Below are 18,353 nucleotides of genomic sequence, written 5' to 3' on the forward strand. Positions count from 1 at the left end.
GAGACACAGAATCCAAAACAGGCTCCAGGCTCTGAGCTGTCAGTACAGAGCCCGATGCGGGGCTCGAACTCACAGACCGTGAGATCATGACCTGAGCCGAAGTCGACCGCTTAACCGACTGAGCCACCCAGGCGCCCCAAGCATTTTTTTAAATAACCAAAGAGCAGGGCGCCTGGGTGGCTCAGTGGGCTAAGCGTCCAACTTCAGCTCAGGTCATGATCTCACAGTTTGTGAGTTTCAAGCCCCACACAGGGCTCTGTGCTGACAGCTCACAGCCTGGAGCCTGCTTCAGATTGTGTCTCCCTCTCTCTCTACCCCTCCCCCGCTTGTGCTGTCTCTCTGACTCAAAACTAAACATTAAAAAAATTTTTAAATAACCAAATGGCCAATGAACATATGAAAAGGTGCTGAGCATCCCTAGTTATCAAAGAAATACAAACTGAAACAACAACGTGATGCCACTATCTAGCTAATGGATTAACTAAAATAAAAGGACTAACAATACCAAGAACTGTCAAGGATATGGAACAACTAGAACTCTCATGGATGGCTAGTGGGAATGTAAACTGATACAATCGTTCTGGACAATCTTTGGTAGTGTCTACATCCTGAAAATGACCAGATGGATATCTTCTGACTCAAATCCTAGGTACTTGGCCTGAAGAAATGCACACCTTTGTTTATCCAAAGACAGGTACAAGAATGTTTATACTGGAATTATTTGCAAGAGCCAGAAACACCCAAACTTATATTAACAATAAGAAATATAAGCAAACTGTGGCATATGGAATATAACACAAGAGTGCTATCCAATACAGAGCCACTAGTCACATGTAAATTTTAACATAAATTAAGGGGCACCTGGGTGGCTCAGTTGCTTAACCTACCAACTTCGGCTCAGGTCATGATCTCACGGTTCGTGAGTCCGTGCTCCGCATCAGGCTCAGCACTGACAGCTCAGCGCTGGAGCCTGCTTCGGATTCTGTGTCTCCTCTCTGCCCCTCGCCCGCTCGTGGTTTCTCTCTCTCAAAAATAAATAAATAAAAACAGTAAAAAAAAAAAAATTAAATATAAATTAGTAAGAATAAATAAAAGTAAAGATTCAGTTCCTCAGTCACAGTACCCACATTTCATAGGCTCAGTGGCCACATGTGGGGGTTGGTGGCTACCATATTGTACAGCACGGACGTAAAACATTTTCATGAAGCTCTATGGGGCATTGCTATTATACATGCAGAAATGAGAATAAATGAATCACAGTGACAATTAAAAACATGGGTGAATGCCACAAATGTGGAACAGAAAAAAACAGATACACAGGAGCATATACCACATGCTTGCACTCATACATACAAAGTTCAAACACTAACACAACTAATCTACGGTATGAGGAGTCAAGATGGGGGGTCACCCTTTAGGAGCTGGGGACACTGACTGGAAGGAAGCATAAGGAAGTGTCTGAGCTTTTGGTCATACTGATCTAGATCAGCAGACGTGGACGCAAGCGTGCTCACAATGGAAAAATACACATGGCTCGATACTGATGATGCGTGTACTTTTCTGAGTGTAAAAATTACAACAACAAAAAAAAGAAGGAAAGAAAGAAAGAGAAAAAAAATGCTCAGCCTCAATCTACTTGCTAAACTCCTTCTTTGTTTCAGTCCTCCTCTGATAAAACGGAACTCAAGACACTCATCCTGGATAAATGCTATGGCGTGCCTTAGGATTACAGAATAACTGTAGCCAAGAAATAGGGATTTTTCACAAATCTTACATTCATCTTCTATTTTTACATGGCTGTCATGGATATGAAATGAATAAAGAAACAAGGACAGAGTAAGGAGACAAAAAATGTGGCTGGAAAGTATTTGCCAGATATTAAAAGAGAAAAGACCAGGGGCGCCTGGCTGGCTCAGTCAGTTAAGTGTCCAACTTTGGATCAGGTCATGACCTCACAGTATGCAGGTTCAGGCCCTGTGTCAGTCTCTCTGCTGTTAGCACAGAGCCCACTTTGGATCTTGTCTCCCCTTCTCTCTGCCCCTCCCGCCCCCCAATAAATATCAGTTAAAAACATCTTTAAGAAAAAAAAAGAGAGAAGACCATATGCAAAGAGATTCTAAAAGCTGAGTACTAGAGAATCAGTGGTGATTCAACTCCCAACAAGAGTCCTACAGAGAAATGAGACAGCTGTAAACCAACCTCAGATCAAGTTGGTAGCAAAAGGTGTCCATATTCCTTTAGGCTCTTTATTAGAAAGAAAACTCCCAGATTTGTAGACACAGGAGTAGAAAGTTTTCCTAGGAGAAGTTGCAGACTATCTTTGGTGGCCAGCAGCCAACAACCCAATTGAAATTGGGGCGCCTGGGTGGCTCAGTTAGTTGGGCGTACAACTTCGGCTCAGGTCACAATTTCGCGGTTCATGGGTTCAAGCCCTGCGGCGGGCTCTGTGCTGACAGCTCAGAGCCTGAAGCCTGCTTCGGATTCTGTGTCTCCCTCTCCTCCTGCCTCTCCCCTGGTCACACTCTGTCTCTTTCTCAGAAATAAACATGAAAGGAAGGAAGAAAGAAAGAAAGGAAGGAAGGAAGGAAGGAAGGAAGGAAGGAAGGAAGGAAGGAAGGAAGGAAGAAAGGAAGAAAGAGGAAGGAAGGAAGGAAGGAAGGAAGGAAGGAAGGAAGGAAGGAAGGAAGGAAGGAAGGAAGGAAGGAAGGAAGAGGGAGGGAGGGAGAAATACTACCACTGACAATATCCCCAATACTTGCATCTGATTTTCACCTTTAAACACCATTTAAAAAGAAAAAAAAAACCTACATAGATGTAAATGTTGTAATTACTTATGAGATTTAGATGTAAAGAAAGCAAAATCTCCATAGGCTAGAGATCACTGTCACTTTGAATCTCTTGTTTATTGGCTTCATTTATTTTATTTATTTGTTTGTTTTTGTAAGTGCTCTGGAATGCACAAAGTTCAAGAAAGGTGGGAGATTTAAATTATAACAAGTTGGGGCGCCCGGGTGGCTCAGTCTGTTCAGTGTCCGACTTCAGCTCAGGTCACGATCTCGTGGTCCATGAGTTCGAGCCCCGCGTCGGGCTCTGGGCTGATGGCTCAGAGCCTGGAGCCTGCTTCCGATTCTGTGTCTCCCTCTCTCTCTGCCCCTCCCCCGCTCATGCTCTGTCTCTCTCTGTCTCAAAAGTAAATTAAAAAATAAATAAATAAATAAATTATAACAAGTTAACAACAGCATCATTTCTTTCTCAGCGTTTTGGAATCAGAGAATCAACACAAGGAAAAACCAACTTGGAAAGGATCTCAGAGGGTGTCCAGTCCATCCGGTCTTATTTCAGCAAAACTGCCTTAAAGAATTTCACATGTTAAAAATACATTCTGTTTTGAACACATCCAGATAAGGGGATTTCTCTACCTTCCTTGCTGTCCCATTTCAATGACTGTCACTCTAAGGAAAGTTCCCTTCAAATACATCCTAAATCCGGCCATGCTGTTTAAGTTATTTTCTGCTTGTTTTCTTCTCCTTCTCCTTCTCCTTCTTCTTTTTAATGCTTATTTTTGAAAGAAAGAGAGTGAGCAGGGGAGAGACAGAGAGGGAGAAGAGGACAGAGGGTCCGAAGCGGGCTCCATGCTGACAGCAGACAGTCAATGTGGAGTTCGAACTCATGAATCATGAGATCACGACCTGAGCCTAAGGCAGACGCTCAACCGACTGAGCCAACCAGGCGATCCTTGCTTGTTTGATTCTTAATATAGAAGATTAACAGTGTTCGTCCCCACCCCTCATGCTAATTCATCTTCTAACAACTTGCAAACTCTTTTGATTTATCATCTATATTTTCATATACATTATCTATCTAACCCTTGCAACAATCCTATTATTAGCTGCTGCACTTTACAGATGGGGACATCCAGGCTTAGAGAGTAAAGAAATTTAGGCTTAGGAAAAAAATGTGACAATCCCAAGGTTACTCAGCTCTTCAGGGCTTGGGTTCAAACTCAGCTACTTGCATCATATATAACTGTTACTAAGACACGAACCCCTCAACCTCTCCATGCCCCCATTCTGAACAAGCCCAGAGTAAGAAGCTGTCCTTTAAAACAGGCTTAGCGAATGCCGAGCAAAACTGGAGGGTTTTCTTGCACAGAGAATCCACGTGTCATTTTATTTTCTAAACTGGCAGGGTGATGTTGCAGTGGGTAATTGTGATTTGTGCCAACATCATTCTCTTCTCTTAGTAACTGTATCCTGACTTCCCTCAGGAACTGTCAATCAAGTTGCCCAGCCTTGTCCAAAAAGCTAGCACAGAATCCAGGCCAGACCTCTCAGGCAAGTTTCCCCAGATATCCGATCCTCGAGTGGAGTAAAAGAAGAATGAAAATGGTCAGAGTTCATCCGTGTCACAGAGGAGTTCCCTAGACCTGCCCTGGTTTCCAGGAACTAGCCTTTCCACTTCTCCACGCTTCTCGGGGTCACCTCCTGTTCTTGTTAAGACCTTCTTAACTTAGCCAGGGTTCTCTGTTGCTTATAAGCACAGAACACTGCCTGATACAACTCTTTAGAGAAACATGAAAATACTTACTTAGTACGTTCTGCTTTAATTATGTGCTTATTCTGGTGACAAATACGAAAATGAAATCAGTCTCTGAGCATTTGGTAAACTAAGAAAATTCCTTCATGTTGAAAAAGGGAGTCTGGGAATTTTTGTTCAACTGATCAAAAGTAGCAGTAAGTTAGCAAGTCCTCCAGAATTCTGGCTACGTTGTTCTTCTGAAACGTGGCTTCTGGGATCTTAGATTTCTCAGGAAGTGCAGAAAATTCAGAAAGCTGTGCAAGTGTTTAATGAGGCACTCTCCTGGTGAAAAGTCCTTTCTTAGAGGGAGGACAGAGATGCCATAGTAACATGTATTCTCAGCGGCACTCATTGGCCAGGAAGAAGAGAAACGGGTGTCAGGCCTGCAAACTCCTGGCTAGTCAATTTGGTGCCGAGGGAGGCCCAGTCATCTGGGACTTCCAAGTCTAAAAGCAGAAACTATAAGAAAAGGTGACAGTGTCTGACTTTGACTCAACAGTCTTGAATTCATCGCATGAAGAAGCATTGCATTACATTCTATTCTCCTCTGGGGACCAGACAAAAGAGCAAAGTCTATGAGTCCTCTGAAACTGCCCTAAGAATAGCTTGATTTCAAAATTCTCAGAAACTAGCCAGAAACAAGGATAAAAAGGATACCAGGATCTGCTAACCTGGGGTCATTTACTCCATGAAAAAAAAAAAAAGCTCTCACAACATTCGGCACATGACGCAGAGACAACGAATTACAAAACAAGAGGTCTGTTTACTGTGACATCATTTGCAATCCGAGAAAATAAAGCACGTGCATACAAAATATCAACGAGGCGATGCAGGAACTTCCAGATAAAGATAATAAATACATAAAAATCACGGGTCAATACCTGACCTAGTTCCCACACTGTAATTCAATGGAATTCTTAGCCATGTGAGCACAGAAACTTTTTTTTTTAATCTCTCCTTTTTTACAAAGAGCTGATTTCAGCACCCAAACAACGAATCATCAGGATATGTCTGTTTAAGAGAGGAAACTGTAAGATAATACTGATGGACATTCTCCCTTTTGGACAGTAAAAAACGATGGAGGATGGCACACCTGGGTGGTTCCACTGGTTGAGCATCAGACTCTTGGTTTCCGCTCAGGTCATGATCCTAGGGTCATGGGATCGAGCCCTGTGTCAGGCTCCAAGCTGAGCGTGGAGCCTGCTTAAGATTTTCTCTCTCTCTCCCTCTCTCTCTCTTTCTCTCTCTCTGCCCTGCCTCTATCTTTCCCTCTGCCCTGCCCCTGCTCATGGACATGCTGGTTCTCGCTCTCTCTAAAATAAAAAATAAAATAAATATCAATTTTAAAATGACAGAGGAACCTCATAGAATGCCTTGCACCTAGTGGAGGCTTAAATGTATCTTTTGATTTGAGTGAGCAACAAATATTTAATCCCTTTTAACATCAGCTATCAACAGTTGTGTTTAGGGATAAGGCAAAGTAATATTTAGGAATAAAACAAACCCTAGCTCACAGTATAGTGAGAAGTCGTCTTCGGACCTGTTCTCTCACTTGGGTGGAGCCCAAGTGGCTCACCTGTAAACGTTACTCACTTGGCAGAGAAAATTCAAGAATGGGATAGCAGATACTCAGAGAAGAACTGATCTTTATTTTTGGTAAAAGTTTGCAATTTATTACAAGCTACTCCAGAGCTAGCGAATCCCTGGATTGTAAGTTCTACAAAAAGGCGTGGGTTGCTGCACCACCATCTAGGGCAGAGACCATGGCCTGGACTCCCCATGACCACTGCACCAGCCCCCCAGCTAACTGGAGGGACTCTCAATTCAGTGTAGTAACACTTATGCAGGAGCCAGAGAAATTCCAGTATTCTGCTGTGGTATTCTCATTGCTGGAACCAATTTAACAGCAAACAAAACTGTGACAATTTCCCAGTTAAGAACACGCCATACTATTTGTAAGCTACATTTTGCTTTATAAAATACATGAACTCAGAGGCAAGTACAGAGTCAGGCAAGTACACAGTTAGCAAGTTTTTGTATCTATTTATGCTACTACCAAACACTGTGGCCAATGTGGACACAGATGCAAAGAAGCCTTTATAAAAACTATGTTTTTTAAGTCTTTAGTGTCACAAAATAATATAAGTCACAGCGCATTTCTTCCAAGTAATTGCTAATAACCTGCACACCAAATCCGTCAACTATTTATTAAACAGAGAGCATATTGTAACCAGAAACCTCTGTAGAAAATTCTAAGCAAAACATATTGTTATTAACTGGGTGTCATAAACACAAGAAAATAAAATTCAAACTTCTAAGCCTAGATTCAAAACCTTTCGGAAACACATTCTGAACCAGTTTGATTTTACTTTCCAGTTCTCCTAAAAATTCTGTTCAAGTTAAATTGGCCAACACAGTCACATTCCTTTTTCTCAACATTTATCCCTGCCATCCCTCCGCCCCAAAGTGCCTCTCCTTCAGCTACCCCCTTGACTCTTTCTGAATTGTAAATTTCTGCCCAGCCCTAATGAAACTTCTCTGCACCCCTGCAAGCACAGTTTTTATTCGCTTTTGCACATAAAACCATTTCAACAGCTATGTGCTGATCTGAGTAACGATTTTTACAACTCGGGGGCAGAAGAGGAAGCTTTCAGGGGTCTAACGTTATAATGATTTGCCTGTTCATAAAACAGGGTTGTTCTGAGCCTTTATTACACACGAGGTACAACACCAGGGTCAGTGAAGAATGTTGAGGTGCAATGGATACACCCTCTACCTTCAAGGAGCTTGGTGTCAAGTGGGGAAAATAAGATCAACACCCAAGTCATCGTAAGAATACAAACTAGACGATTATAAACACTCCTCTACGGCTTCTGCTAAAGGAGGGTGGGATCACTTACCCAATGGAAGGGGGCAGGTGTGCAGAGAAGGACTCTAGGAGGATGTAGCAGCTGGATGCAACAGAAAGAAGACTTTAGGTCCTTAGTAAGCATTGACAAAGGCAAGGAGTGGGCAGAGCTTGGAAGTAAGGAGTGATGCTTCAGAATATGTGTATGTTGTAGAGAAAATGGAACGAGTGGGTAAGTAATTTATATTACAAATTAAAGGGGATTCAACATACTGAGAAACTCAGAGGTCCGCGCACACTCGTGTCATTGTATCAGGCGGTATGTGAAATAACCAAGAGACGGCGGAAGATTCCGCAGGGTAATTATGATAGCTGAGAAAAATCGTAACGTTTCAACTTTTTATGATATTGCTTTTCAACCGAATGGTGTTCATCACAGTAAATTCTACTTAACTAGAACTGATACAAAGAGTTCACATGCTCTTAAATATTCTTTATTGTGTTATACGAATAAAGCAGACATCCCACTCTGTCTTCTATGTCTCTACATGATGGTACAATAAATGATCTTCAAATGAAAAGCTACCATCAAACCAAGATCCTGAAACATTCTTCTGGAATATCCAAGAAAGATGATTTTTCTGCATCAGTAAGAGAGACTGCGTTATATTATACAGTGTAAACTGGCAATACGTTATATATATAACACATGTTGCCAGTTATACACATAGACACATCTGACCCTTAAAAAACACAGGTTTGGGGGCACCTGGGTGGCGCAGCCGGTTGGGCATCCCACTTCAGCCCAGGTCATGATTTTGCAGTCCGTGAGTTCAAGCCCCACGTAGAGCTCTGTGCTGACAACTCAGAGCCTGGAGCCTGCTTCAGATTCTGTCTCCCCCGCCCCCCCCCCCCCCCCCGCTGCCCCTCCCTGACTTGTACTCTTTCTCTCTCAAATAAATAAATAAATAAATAAATAAATAAATAAATAAATAATAAAAAATTTAAAAAAACATTAAAAAAACACACAGGTTTGAACGCTGCAGGTGCATTTATACATGGATTTTTCTGATATAGTACAGTACTATAAATGTATTTTCTCTTCCTTGTGATTTTCCGAATAACATTTTCTTTTCTCTAGCTTGTTTTTGTAACAATACAGTGTATAATACGTATAACACACAAAATATGTGTTAATCAACTGTTTATGTTATCAGTAAGGCTTCTAGTCAACAGTAAGCTAGTAAGTTTTGGAGGAACCAAAAGCTATACGTGGATTTTTGACCACATGGGGATCAGCACCCCTAATGCCCACATTGTTCGAGGGTCAACCGTACATCATAGCACACATGTGGTAACGCAGCCAGAATTCATCAGATCAGGATATTATCAACTAATTGTGGATTGGGAAAGTCACTGGTATTAAAGGCAGTTCCTTCAACAGAATCTCCTCCCACTGCAACAAAACCAGTGTGCCACTATTTCAGAAATTCACTACACTGAGATTTCTTAGTGGGGAAAAACAGCCTTGATCCTTCTACATGTAGACTGGTCAGATATCCAGGCAGCCTCGTGTGGTTCAAGCAAACACGTTCCCAGGCTCATAAAGCTGCCCAGATCTTTTTCACTCTCGAGGGTTCTTTGTGGAGGGCCTCTCTGCTATTTGTGGACACGCTCTCTTGTTGCCCTCGGCAAACTAAGGGCGAGAGCATCAGTTACATCAGAAACAGCCAGTCGATTTCAAGGAAACATCCAAGAAAAATAAATGCCTGATTTTAAGATGATGTGTATAGCTAGAAGCTTCTCAATGGTAACAGAAGTGAAGGTACACAGCACTGCTTTATTTTACCTATGATTCACTTTGAGTTAAATCCTAGTGTATGAGTCACAGCAGGCATGCCAGCTTCTTGCTGTTACATATTGATCCGGGTGTATGGAACCATTTCTAAGAGTAGATTCTCCAGAGTACTGAGGGAGAGTGGAAGTTCTGATGAAGCCCTAAAGCAAGTGTAGGTACAAATTTAGTGCTCTGTCAACACAAGGCGAGGCTTTACCAGCTTACAATAAAATCAACACCTCCAAGCCCTGAAAAAACGTGTTGGTTTTTTTTTTTCCTAACCCCTTCTCCAGTGACGTTAGAAGTTTGCATTACTTGAACACAATTGCAGGGAAACGTATTTGAAAGGTTATTGGAAGTGACAGATGGGCCTATTTTGAAATAAAATTAAGCCTGTGGCACTACTGAAAGGAAGTCACGAAATCCAAAATTAAACCAGACAGAATGCTCTTAAGCTGTTTTTGTTCTTTTTTTTTTTTTTTTTTGCCAAGGAAGCACAAAGAGTGGGAGGTTGAAACAAGGCTGCTGCCTCTTCTCTGAATTCACTCACCTTGGTCAATTTGTCTTGAACTCACAAACTGTCTTCTTCATGTAGTGTGGCGTCCCCTATGTTTTATACCATTGAACATCCAAATAATGTCTTTCATCAGTATCGCTAAGAACACAACTCTGTGCATAGATGTGACTTTAAAGATTTAAGGGAAAAAAAAAAACTATAAGGAACGTATTGAACCATTAAAAGTCCCATTTAAGATGAGATGAAAAACACGCACTTCAAAACCCACCCACTGCACATCCCAGACCTGTGAAGGGTGCCTGCGCACCGTGGATGGCTACGCCAGCGATCCCGTGCGGATCCACGCCTACCTTATTGTGCTCGTACTTGTAGGGGATCTTGAGCGTGTCCATGGCTCTGATCATAGCCTGCATGGCCGTGAAGATGTTCTGATACACCAGCTTGGTGAAGCCCCTTTTGTCTTCATCAGAGTAGCCTGACCCATGGATGATTCTCATCTGCTTGATAAACGTACTCTTGCCGCTCTCTCCTGTCCCTGAAAGATGGACAACAGCAAAAGACGTCGTCAGACCATGACACCTTCTCAGTTTCCCAGACAACGAAACCAGACAGGGCGGCTTGGATGTGGCCTCCCCAAACAGTCTGCTGGAGAGGCATCCCAGGAGGGCACATCACTAGGGGTAGAAAGGCTACCTGTAGAGAACACTCAGCAAAACTGCAGGGATGAGGGTCCATTTCAGGGGCAGATGAGCTTAAACAAAACAAAACCAACAAACAAACAAAAAACCCTGTCACCTTTTTGTAAGCCACCCAGCGTGGAATTTTGATAGTGTATTTGTAACCACATATCTTATGGCAAACACAACGAAATCAGCATCTTTTGAAGAGAATAAACACTTGATAAAGCTCTCTTCCCTGGAGAATATCTGCAAGACTGCCAGGAGGCTGGGCTGCTAGGCAGGATCTGGATCTGGAAATGACAATGCGCTTACATAAATGCCATTCGTAGGAAGGAAAAACGCCTAGAAAGTTCTACACATTTTCTTTCATTTTAAAATGAAGTGTGTGTGTGTGTGTGTGTGTGTGTGTGTGTGTATATATATATATATATATACACATATATATACATGTGCTGTATATATGTGTGTGTGTATATATATCATATATTTTTGATATATATCACATATATATGATATATATATCACATATATACCACATATGTGATATATAGATATATATACGTATCTATATATATAAGCATCAACTGTATCAGTGGCAGTTATCCCAAGGAATCACCTAATTCCGAGAAGTCACAGTGACACTCCTGTCTGCTCATTCTTGACTAATAAATAACATGATATAGAAATTTACCGTTACTGGATTTTTCTCTTCTGTGCTCTTATTTTTCTCTTTTTCAACATCTATTTTCTGTTTGTGTAAGCCTGAGGGCAATCCTTTCAAAGCTACCAATGACCATGGAAGGAAGAAGACAGAAAGATGAGATCATGTCACTGAATGACACTCTATTTCTTCCACAACTTATCCAACACTACGACTCTAAAAACTTCCTTTCTCCAAATGTGGGTGGCTTCTTTCGTACGTCACTCCATTTCTGAATATTTCTCACTCACTTTCAGGCTTCCTTGAGATTTCCAAAAAACAAATGTCTCTGTCTTCCCCTAACAGTGTAGAAAAACACTGAAAGTACCTATTTGCACATTACATTTGGAAGAATATAATATTAAAACACAGGATGACAGGGGCATCCTCATTGCCACTTCCTACCCTACAAGGTGCTTACAAAAACAAGAAAAGAGAAAAGGAAAACTAAAACTAGGAATACAGCAGCTGTCCCAATTTCATTTTGTTTTTCTGGTGGTTGGATTTCATTATTATCTTTATAAACAATCAAGAAAAATTCAAATGAGTATTACGGTTTTCATAGAAGCACTCTTAAATGACTGCAGATGTCCGCGTAAACACAGAAGCCTCGCACGGTTACGACGGAAGATGATTTCTAGCCCCAAGGTTCTGGGTCAACAATTCCTTTATCATTTTCAGATGACTCTTAATCAGCACTCTGGACTCCTCCAACTCCAAAGTTAACACTACAATGTGAATGCCTCAACCCATTTTAAGGAGCTTCACCGGAAGAGTTTAAAAGGACTATTTTACAATTCCAACCTTGAATACTGGGGAAAAAAACCCCAAAGCATCTAAAAAGTAGCACCTCTTGGTAGAAAAAGAACTACAGAATTGTTTCTCATTACCAATTAACAAGTTATTAAAAAAAAAAACTGATATCTTTACTCTCCCAAGCAATTCAAAGTACACAAGAAAAAAATCCAGCTTGCCTCTGTTTATTATCCTTATCCACGGGACAATGGCTTGCTCTGAGGGCCCAACCATAGGCGTAATCATCAAATCAGAATCCCCGCCAGTTTTTTCCACAACAAAAACAAGAAGAAATCTTAATTTGTGAGGTTAATGACATGAGAAGGAAAGAGAATCAGGCAACAGGTCCCCTTCCTCCTGGCTTTCTGTGCAGCTTTTATATATTCATTTGGTGAGTAGAAAATACAAAATATAAAAATAAATGTAAAAAGATATAAAAATACGAAAGCAGCAGACAATAAACTGCACTGGCTTGTGTTTCAACAAAGTCATGCTGGGCAGGAGCAGTCAATGCTTGGCACCTCTTTGGATCTAGTCACCTGGGCATCACACTAATGAACTCAATGAGATCAAACTAACGAGATCACACTAATGAGATCAAACAGAGGCAGAGCGCGGGACCAGTGAATGAATGGGGGGCACGTAAACAGGAAAGAAAAAAGCATCCAAAAACCAACTCCACATTAAGATATTAAGATATTAAGATTCCTAATGCCCCAGATATGTCCAGGGATCCTCTCTCGCCATTTGCGTGTCTCGCTCCATGCCCCAGGAGCGACAGTTCCCTTACCTTCAACATCAACAGTTCCCTTACCCTCCGTCTTTTTCTTGGGTTTAGTTCATGGAAGACACGAGGAGACCAGAGAGTAGGAAAATGAGGAAGGGGAATTTCCTACAGCTCACTCCCTACAAGGGCACCAGAGGCACGTTGTGTCTCCTTCAAAAGGCCACAGGTCCCGCTGGGTGTCTGCTCCCATACAGCTACCCTCTCTTGGTTCTTGCGACTGCTCTCTCCCCTTGCCGGGCTGCTACTTGCCCCTATGACCTAGTCCCTTTACAGAACTCCCCTCAGCCACCCAGCTGGAGTGCGCCACAGGTTTCCTACTGGGACCCTGACTGGTACAAATGCCACAGGGAAGCAGGGGAAGCTTGGTAAGATGAAAGATGGCCGCTTCTCTGTAAATTTTGCTCATAAGGCAGTCTCTAGTCCATAAAAAGCTTACTAGTCACTATTTCACTCTGACAGCATTCTCCCAGAGGCCAACCATGATGAAGAAATGCTACAGCCCAATTCTACCCCGAAGTCCTAATAAACACAGTACTGGCCACCCACCCCCTCAGTGTGTACACATGCAAAACAAACACACTCCAAGACCAGCCTCCAATACAGAGAGGGGAAATCATGGCCTCTACGTCCTGAATACCCTCTCTCATAAAGGAAATCAAAAGAAATTTGTGTTCAACCCTTAATACTTTGCCAAGTACTTTGAAATACACTGTCATTTCATCTTCTCAAAAATCTGTGAGACAGACATCCTTCTCCTCATTTCACAGAAAAGAAAAGGCCTTGGAGAGGCGAGGCATTGGGCAGAGACGACCCGGCTACTAATGGGCAACGTGCAGGTTCGACCCAGCCCTTAGCTGCGCAGTTTGGGTTTGTCACTATTTTTTTTTTAAATTTTTTTAACGTTTATTTAATTTTGAGACAGAGAGAGACAGAGCATGAACGGGGGAGGGGCAGAGAGAGAGGGAGACACAGAATCAGAAGTAGGCTCCAGGCTCTGAGCCATCAGCCCAGAGCCCGACGAGGGGCTCGAACTCACGGACCGTGAGAACGTGACCTGAGCTGAAGTCGGACGCTTGACCGACTGAGCCACCCAGGCACCCCTGGGTTTGTCACTATTTTAATAGTCACGCCTGCCCTAAATCCAGGATAATTAGCTTCTACTGCCCACTGTATAAAAATATCTTATGATGGCTTTGACTTCACCCAACTTTTATCCATCTAACCTAATTTTGAGTTTCTGAATACTACTTCAATTAGCAGGGATCCATTTCGAATCTGGTGCCATCTTCCAATTGACTGGCCACTCATGAACTTAATGCTCATCCTTTGATGTTACTATATAAATGCAGCAAATTCAAGGCGAAGGCAAAGCTTCATGTAAGAGGAAGTCTGAGTGATTTTCAAACGCTGTAGGTTGAAGATAAAAGTAGTCAACTGACACATCATTCTTTTCTAACAATGGATTTAGCCCAAAAAAGGTATACGGACTGACACCTCAACCAAGCAATTTAGCTTCTTTGTTCCAAGAGTTCTATCATGGAGACAAATGAAATACTATTCTTAACAAATGTGCAAGCCAAATATCATGTTGTTCTCCTATTTTTATAGACTTAAACAACATTCTCAGGATTTGAAATGGACATTTTGGCAATCTAGTCATGATTAATATCAAAAAACAATATGTGGTACAATTAAAAAAAAAACAGCTATTCCTTAATTATATAAAATGGTGTTGTTTCCTAAAGCCACATGAAAAGTTCGATGACTTTGTAATTCTTTACGTCTGAATGAAAGAAATTAGACTTTTCAAAGAATGAAAGGAAGTAGATTCTCTGGGAATCCAGCGATGGCTAATCTCTTTGCATAGCACAGGGCATAAGTAACTCTTGACCTATCTCAAGAAATACAAATCTACTGTTTCCAAAGCCATTGATAAAATCTAGCAATGAGCCCTTACAAGAAAGTGCAGGTGGGAAAGGCTCTCATTTTTGCTGATTTAACTATAACTCCAATCAAGTCATGGAGTAACCATGATAAGCACGTCAACACATACAAGGGTGCTCATCCCACAAAACTGCTTTTTTTCTTGGAATGGTCTCCATAAATACAGCTAAAAATTTTCCCTGGAAAAGCCGTTTCACCTTTGGGTGGGTACTCTTAACTTTTCTTATTCTACCTCATCAACACACCCAAAAATGAGACTACATGAGAATCATGCTATTAAAAAGGGCATACATAGCGACAGCCGACTGGCTCGGTTGGTAGAACGTGCGACTCTTAATCTTGGGGTGTGAGTCTGAGCCCCACATTGGATGTAGAGATTCCTTAAAAATAAAACCTTAATTAAAAAGACAAAGAAGCACACATCAACCAGCACGCATGATTGGCTTTGAGGGATACTTAGGGTTTTTTCTTCCCTACTCTTTCCATCAGAACAAAATCAAATACGAATTTAATATCCCATTGTGGAGGGCATCACTTTGTAAGCTGTTAGAATACAGCACACCAGACATATACGCAGTCACACACACACACAATCTGATGCTTCCATTTTAGGACTTGACAAGATCTCTGCAACACAAGAGGATTTCCACACACAGCTTCTGCCACAAATCCACATTTACTCTCTGTGTCCCACTCAGGCTAAGCATCTATATGACGAAACTGATTATCCTGCCCATTTGCACAATGAAATCTGTAAACAGTGCTGTCCAATTAATCTCTAAAGGCAGGACAGTTTTTCTTATCCCACACCCCCTATCCTCCCGAGATGGCGGTTTTAAATCCAGTAATACATTAACTTCTTAATGGCAATGGATTATCATTTACTGTTGGAAAGCAATCACGGATTCACTGGTTCCTTCTCTCACACTTAAGTTGGCTTCTCGGATTATACTTTCATCAAAAGAGCTGCAAAGCACAATCCACGTCTGCACAAGACTTGCTCATGCCCTAAAAACGTCAGTTACTACTGTCACTGCTCCGAAAGGCGGTGGTATCCCTGACTGCTGGACAATGGCCCTGGAAAACAATCATCCAACACTACACTATCAGGAACTTGAAGGCTCCTGATGCTTCATTCCCTTCATCCGGAAAGAAAGGCAGAAAACACACCTCCAGGCCTCTTACAGGCTGTAGGAGACCCATCACTGCCCCCAGGAAAAAGAAGAAATGCCAACACTGAGTTATAAAAACTGTGGTATTTAAAGTTGTACAATAAATATATTCGTTTTGTCCTGCCAGTGCCTTTCATGACTGTATTTGGAGACATTGTCAAACCATCAGAAATCTACATCTGAAGCCTTTAATTAATGTGAAGGCTGGAGCCAAATGCCCCTGCCCTGCCCTCTTGATTGGCCAGCACCCAGATAGAGAAAGGCTAAGAACAAACCCAAGTCTCATGGAGCTCAATTATAACTCAAGTAACTGTACTTAATAAGGACTGCTGGTTTAGGCCAAGAGTTTAAAATATAGAATCTCAGCCCCCCCACAGCTGAACTTGGACTACTTCCACCTAATCTTGGATAAAGTAGAACCAGAAATTTCAGGGAGGAATTCGCTACCCATAAGCACAGCATCAAGCCGCACGTGTAAGGAATTAATAGCACTGAGATAAAAGTGATTTAAACACACCTAGTCAAAACTCAATCCATGTGCTGTCCACATCTCGGTCTATCCACTTTAAGATCCACGTATTCTGCCATCTGCACATCTTCCTCCACTTAAATTGGGAACCTGCACTGGTCACCAAGCAGCTCTAATACCAAAGTCACCATAACTTCCTCTCCTTAAAAGACTGTCTTTGAGGCCAAGGGTTGGGAATGACTTCACTCTTTATCCCCAGCAAAGTCTGGCAGAAGGTACTACTAGACAGTTTAAAAAATACATAGTACAGAAAATGAACTGAATTTAGTATCGCCCACTATGAATGGTAAGTGAACAGATGGGTAAATCAGTGGTAACCAAGACTATTAATAACAACTCATCCAGGTAAGTTGGTTTTAAAGGAAAGACAGGAAAAATACCCTGAAAATGCAACGTGTGGAACACATGTGGAATCTCATCTAGTTCTGGGTTCCTCAGAGTGGTGAAATCCTCCCGGAAAAGGACCTCCAGTGCTGCTAAGGTTACTCACCAGGTACGATTTCTTGGGAGAGTCAATTTTACCACAGAGTGCCCATGGTAAACATCTGTGTGTGAAAAACTAGCATCGGTTGGTTGCACGAGCTTCTGAATACAGGAAAAACTATTAGAGTATATACTTCTTTCATGTGTTTATTTATTTAGTTTGAGAAAAGAGAGGGAGAGAGTTGCACACCCGTGAGTGGGGGAGGGGCAGAGAGCGACAATTCCAAACAGGCTCCATAGTGTCGGCAATGAGTCCGACTCGGGGCTCCATCTCATGAACTGTGAGATCACGACCTCAGCCGAGACCAAGACTTGGATGTTTAATGTATACTTTTAAATGGTGGATTTCGAGGTACACAAATTATATCTCAATTCTTAAAAAATTTTAAAAACTAACAACAGTATAGTTTGGAGATGAATGGGAAGTTTACATGAACTTCCACACTAAATCTTGTTCAGGAGGTTACTTTGTTGGTTTTAAGCAAAATCTGCACCCAGTGTGGGCCTTGAATTCACAACCCCAAGATCAAGAATCACATGCTCTACTAACAGAGCCAGCCAGGCGCCCCCAAGAGGTTACTTTGATATTATATCCCCCAACCTTTTCTCCTCTGGGTGTGGGTGTCCACTCCCTCCTGCCTCTGAGTGCATTTCAAAAGAAAAATCTGAGAAGCCCTGATCTCACACAGTTCACAAAGGAGGGGAAGTGACCAGCCAGGTCACGATCTCACGGTCCGTGAGTTCGAGCCCCGCGTCAGGCTCTGGGCCGAAGGCTCGGAGCCTGGAGCCTGTTTCTGATTCTGTGTCTCCCTCTCTCTCTGCCCTTCCCCCGTTCATGCTCTGTCTCTCTCTGTCCCAAAAATAAATAAACGTTGAAAAAAAAAATTAAAAAAAAAAAAAAAAAACAAAGGAGGGGAAGTGACTCGTTCAAGGATTCTGCTGGTTGAAAACTAGACAGAAGGAAATGGACTAGAACCTACAGAGAACTCTTGTCTGCCCAGGGCTCTTGATCTTACGTCCTCACAAACTGTCTTTCCATAAAACACTTTTATCCAAATTTATTAAAGTTGTAAATATATGCTAAAGAAAATTTAGAAAAACAGAAGCATTTTCAAAATTGCCAAAATGTTAACATTTTGGTTAATTTCTTTCCAGTCTCCTCTTCCAGGCAAATGTACTTTTTCTGTCCTTGTTCTAAAACTGAAACAGTACTGTATTACTGTTTTTCACATAAAATACTGTGGTGATTATTCCAAGATACCAATTATTCCCAGAAATAGCTATTAATGATTGTCCGAAAGGCCACTGTAAGGACGTGTGATAATTTAACATATCCCCTGTTGTAACACATTGAATATTTCTAATTTTTTTTTCACTTTTATAAATAATGTTGTGATAAACATCCCTGAAGAAAAACCTCCCGAATCTCTATTTCTGAAACGCAGTTGGGTAGAAGAGCTGCCTGAAAATTACAGTTACACCA

At 41.8% G+C, this 18,353-nt stretch overlaps 1 protein-coding gene across 3 annotated transcripts in view; it reads right to left on the bottom strand.

Moving 5' to 3' along the window:
• Positions 1-18,353, bottom strand: part of GNAQ (G protein subunit alpha q) — a 317,284-nt gene that overhangs the window by 199,606 nt on the left and 99,325 nt on the right. For all 3 annotated transcript variants that reach the window (XM_023243369.2, XM_019815794.3, XM_023243370.2), the window contains exon 2: positions 10,131-10,315. In XM_023243369.2, the coding sequence (XP_023099137.1) occupies positions 10,131-10,315 (185 nt within the window). The remainder of the gene's footprint in view (positions 1-10,130; positions 10,316-18,353) is intronic.

Source organism: Felis catus, chromosome D4, assembly GCF_018350175.1.
Source record: "Felis catus isolate Fca126 chromosome D4, F.catus_Fca126_mat1.0, whole genome shotgun sequence".
Lineage (NCBI taxonomy): Eukaryota > Metazoa > Chordata > Mammalia > Carnivora > Felidae > Felis > Felis catus.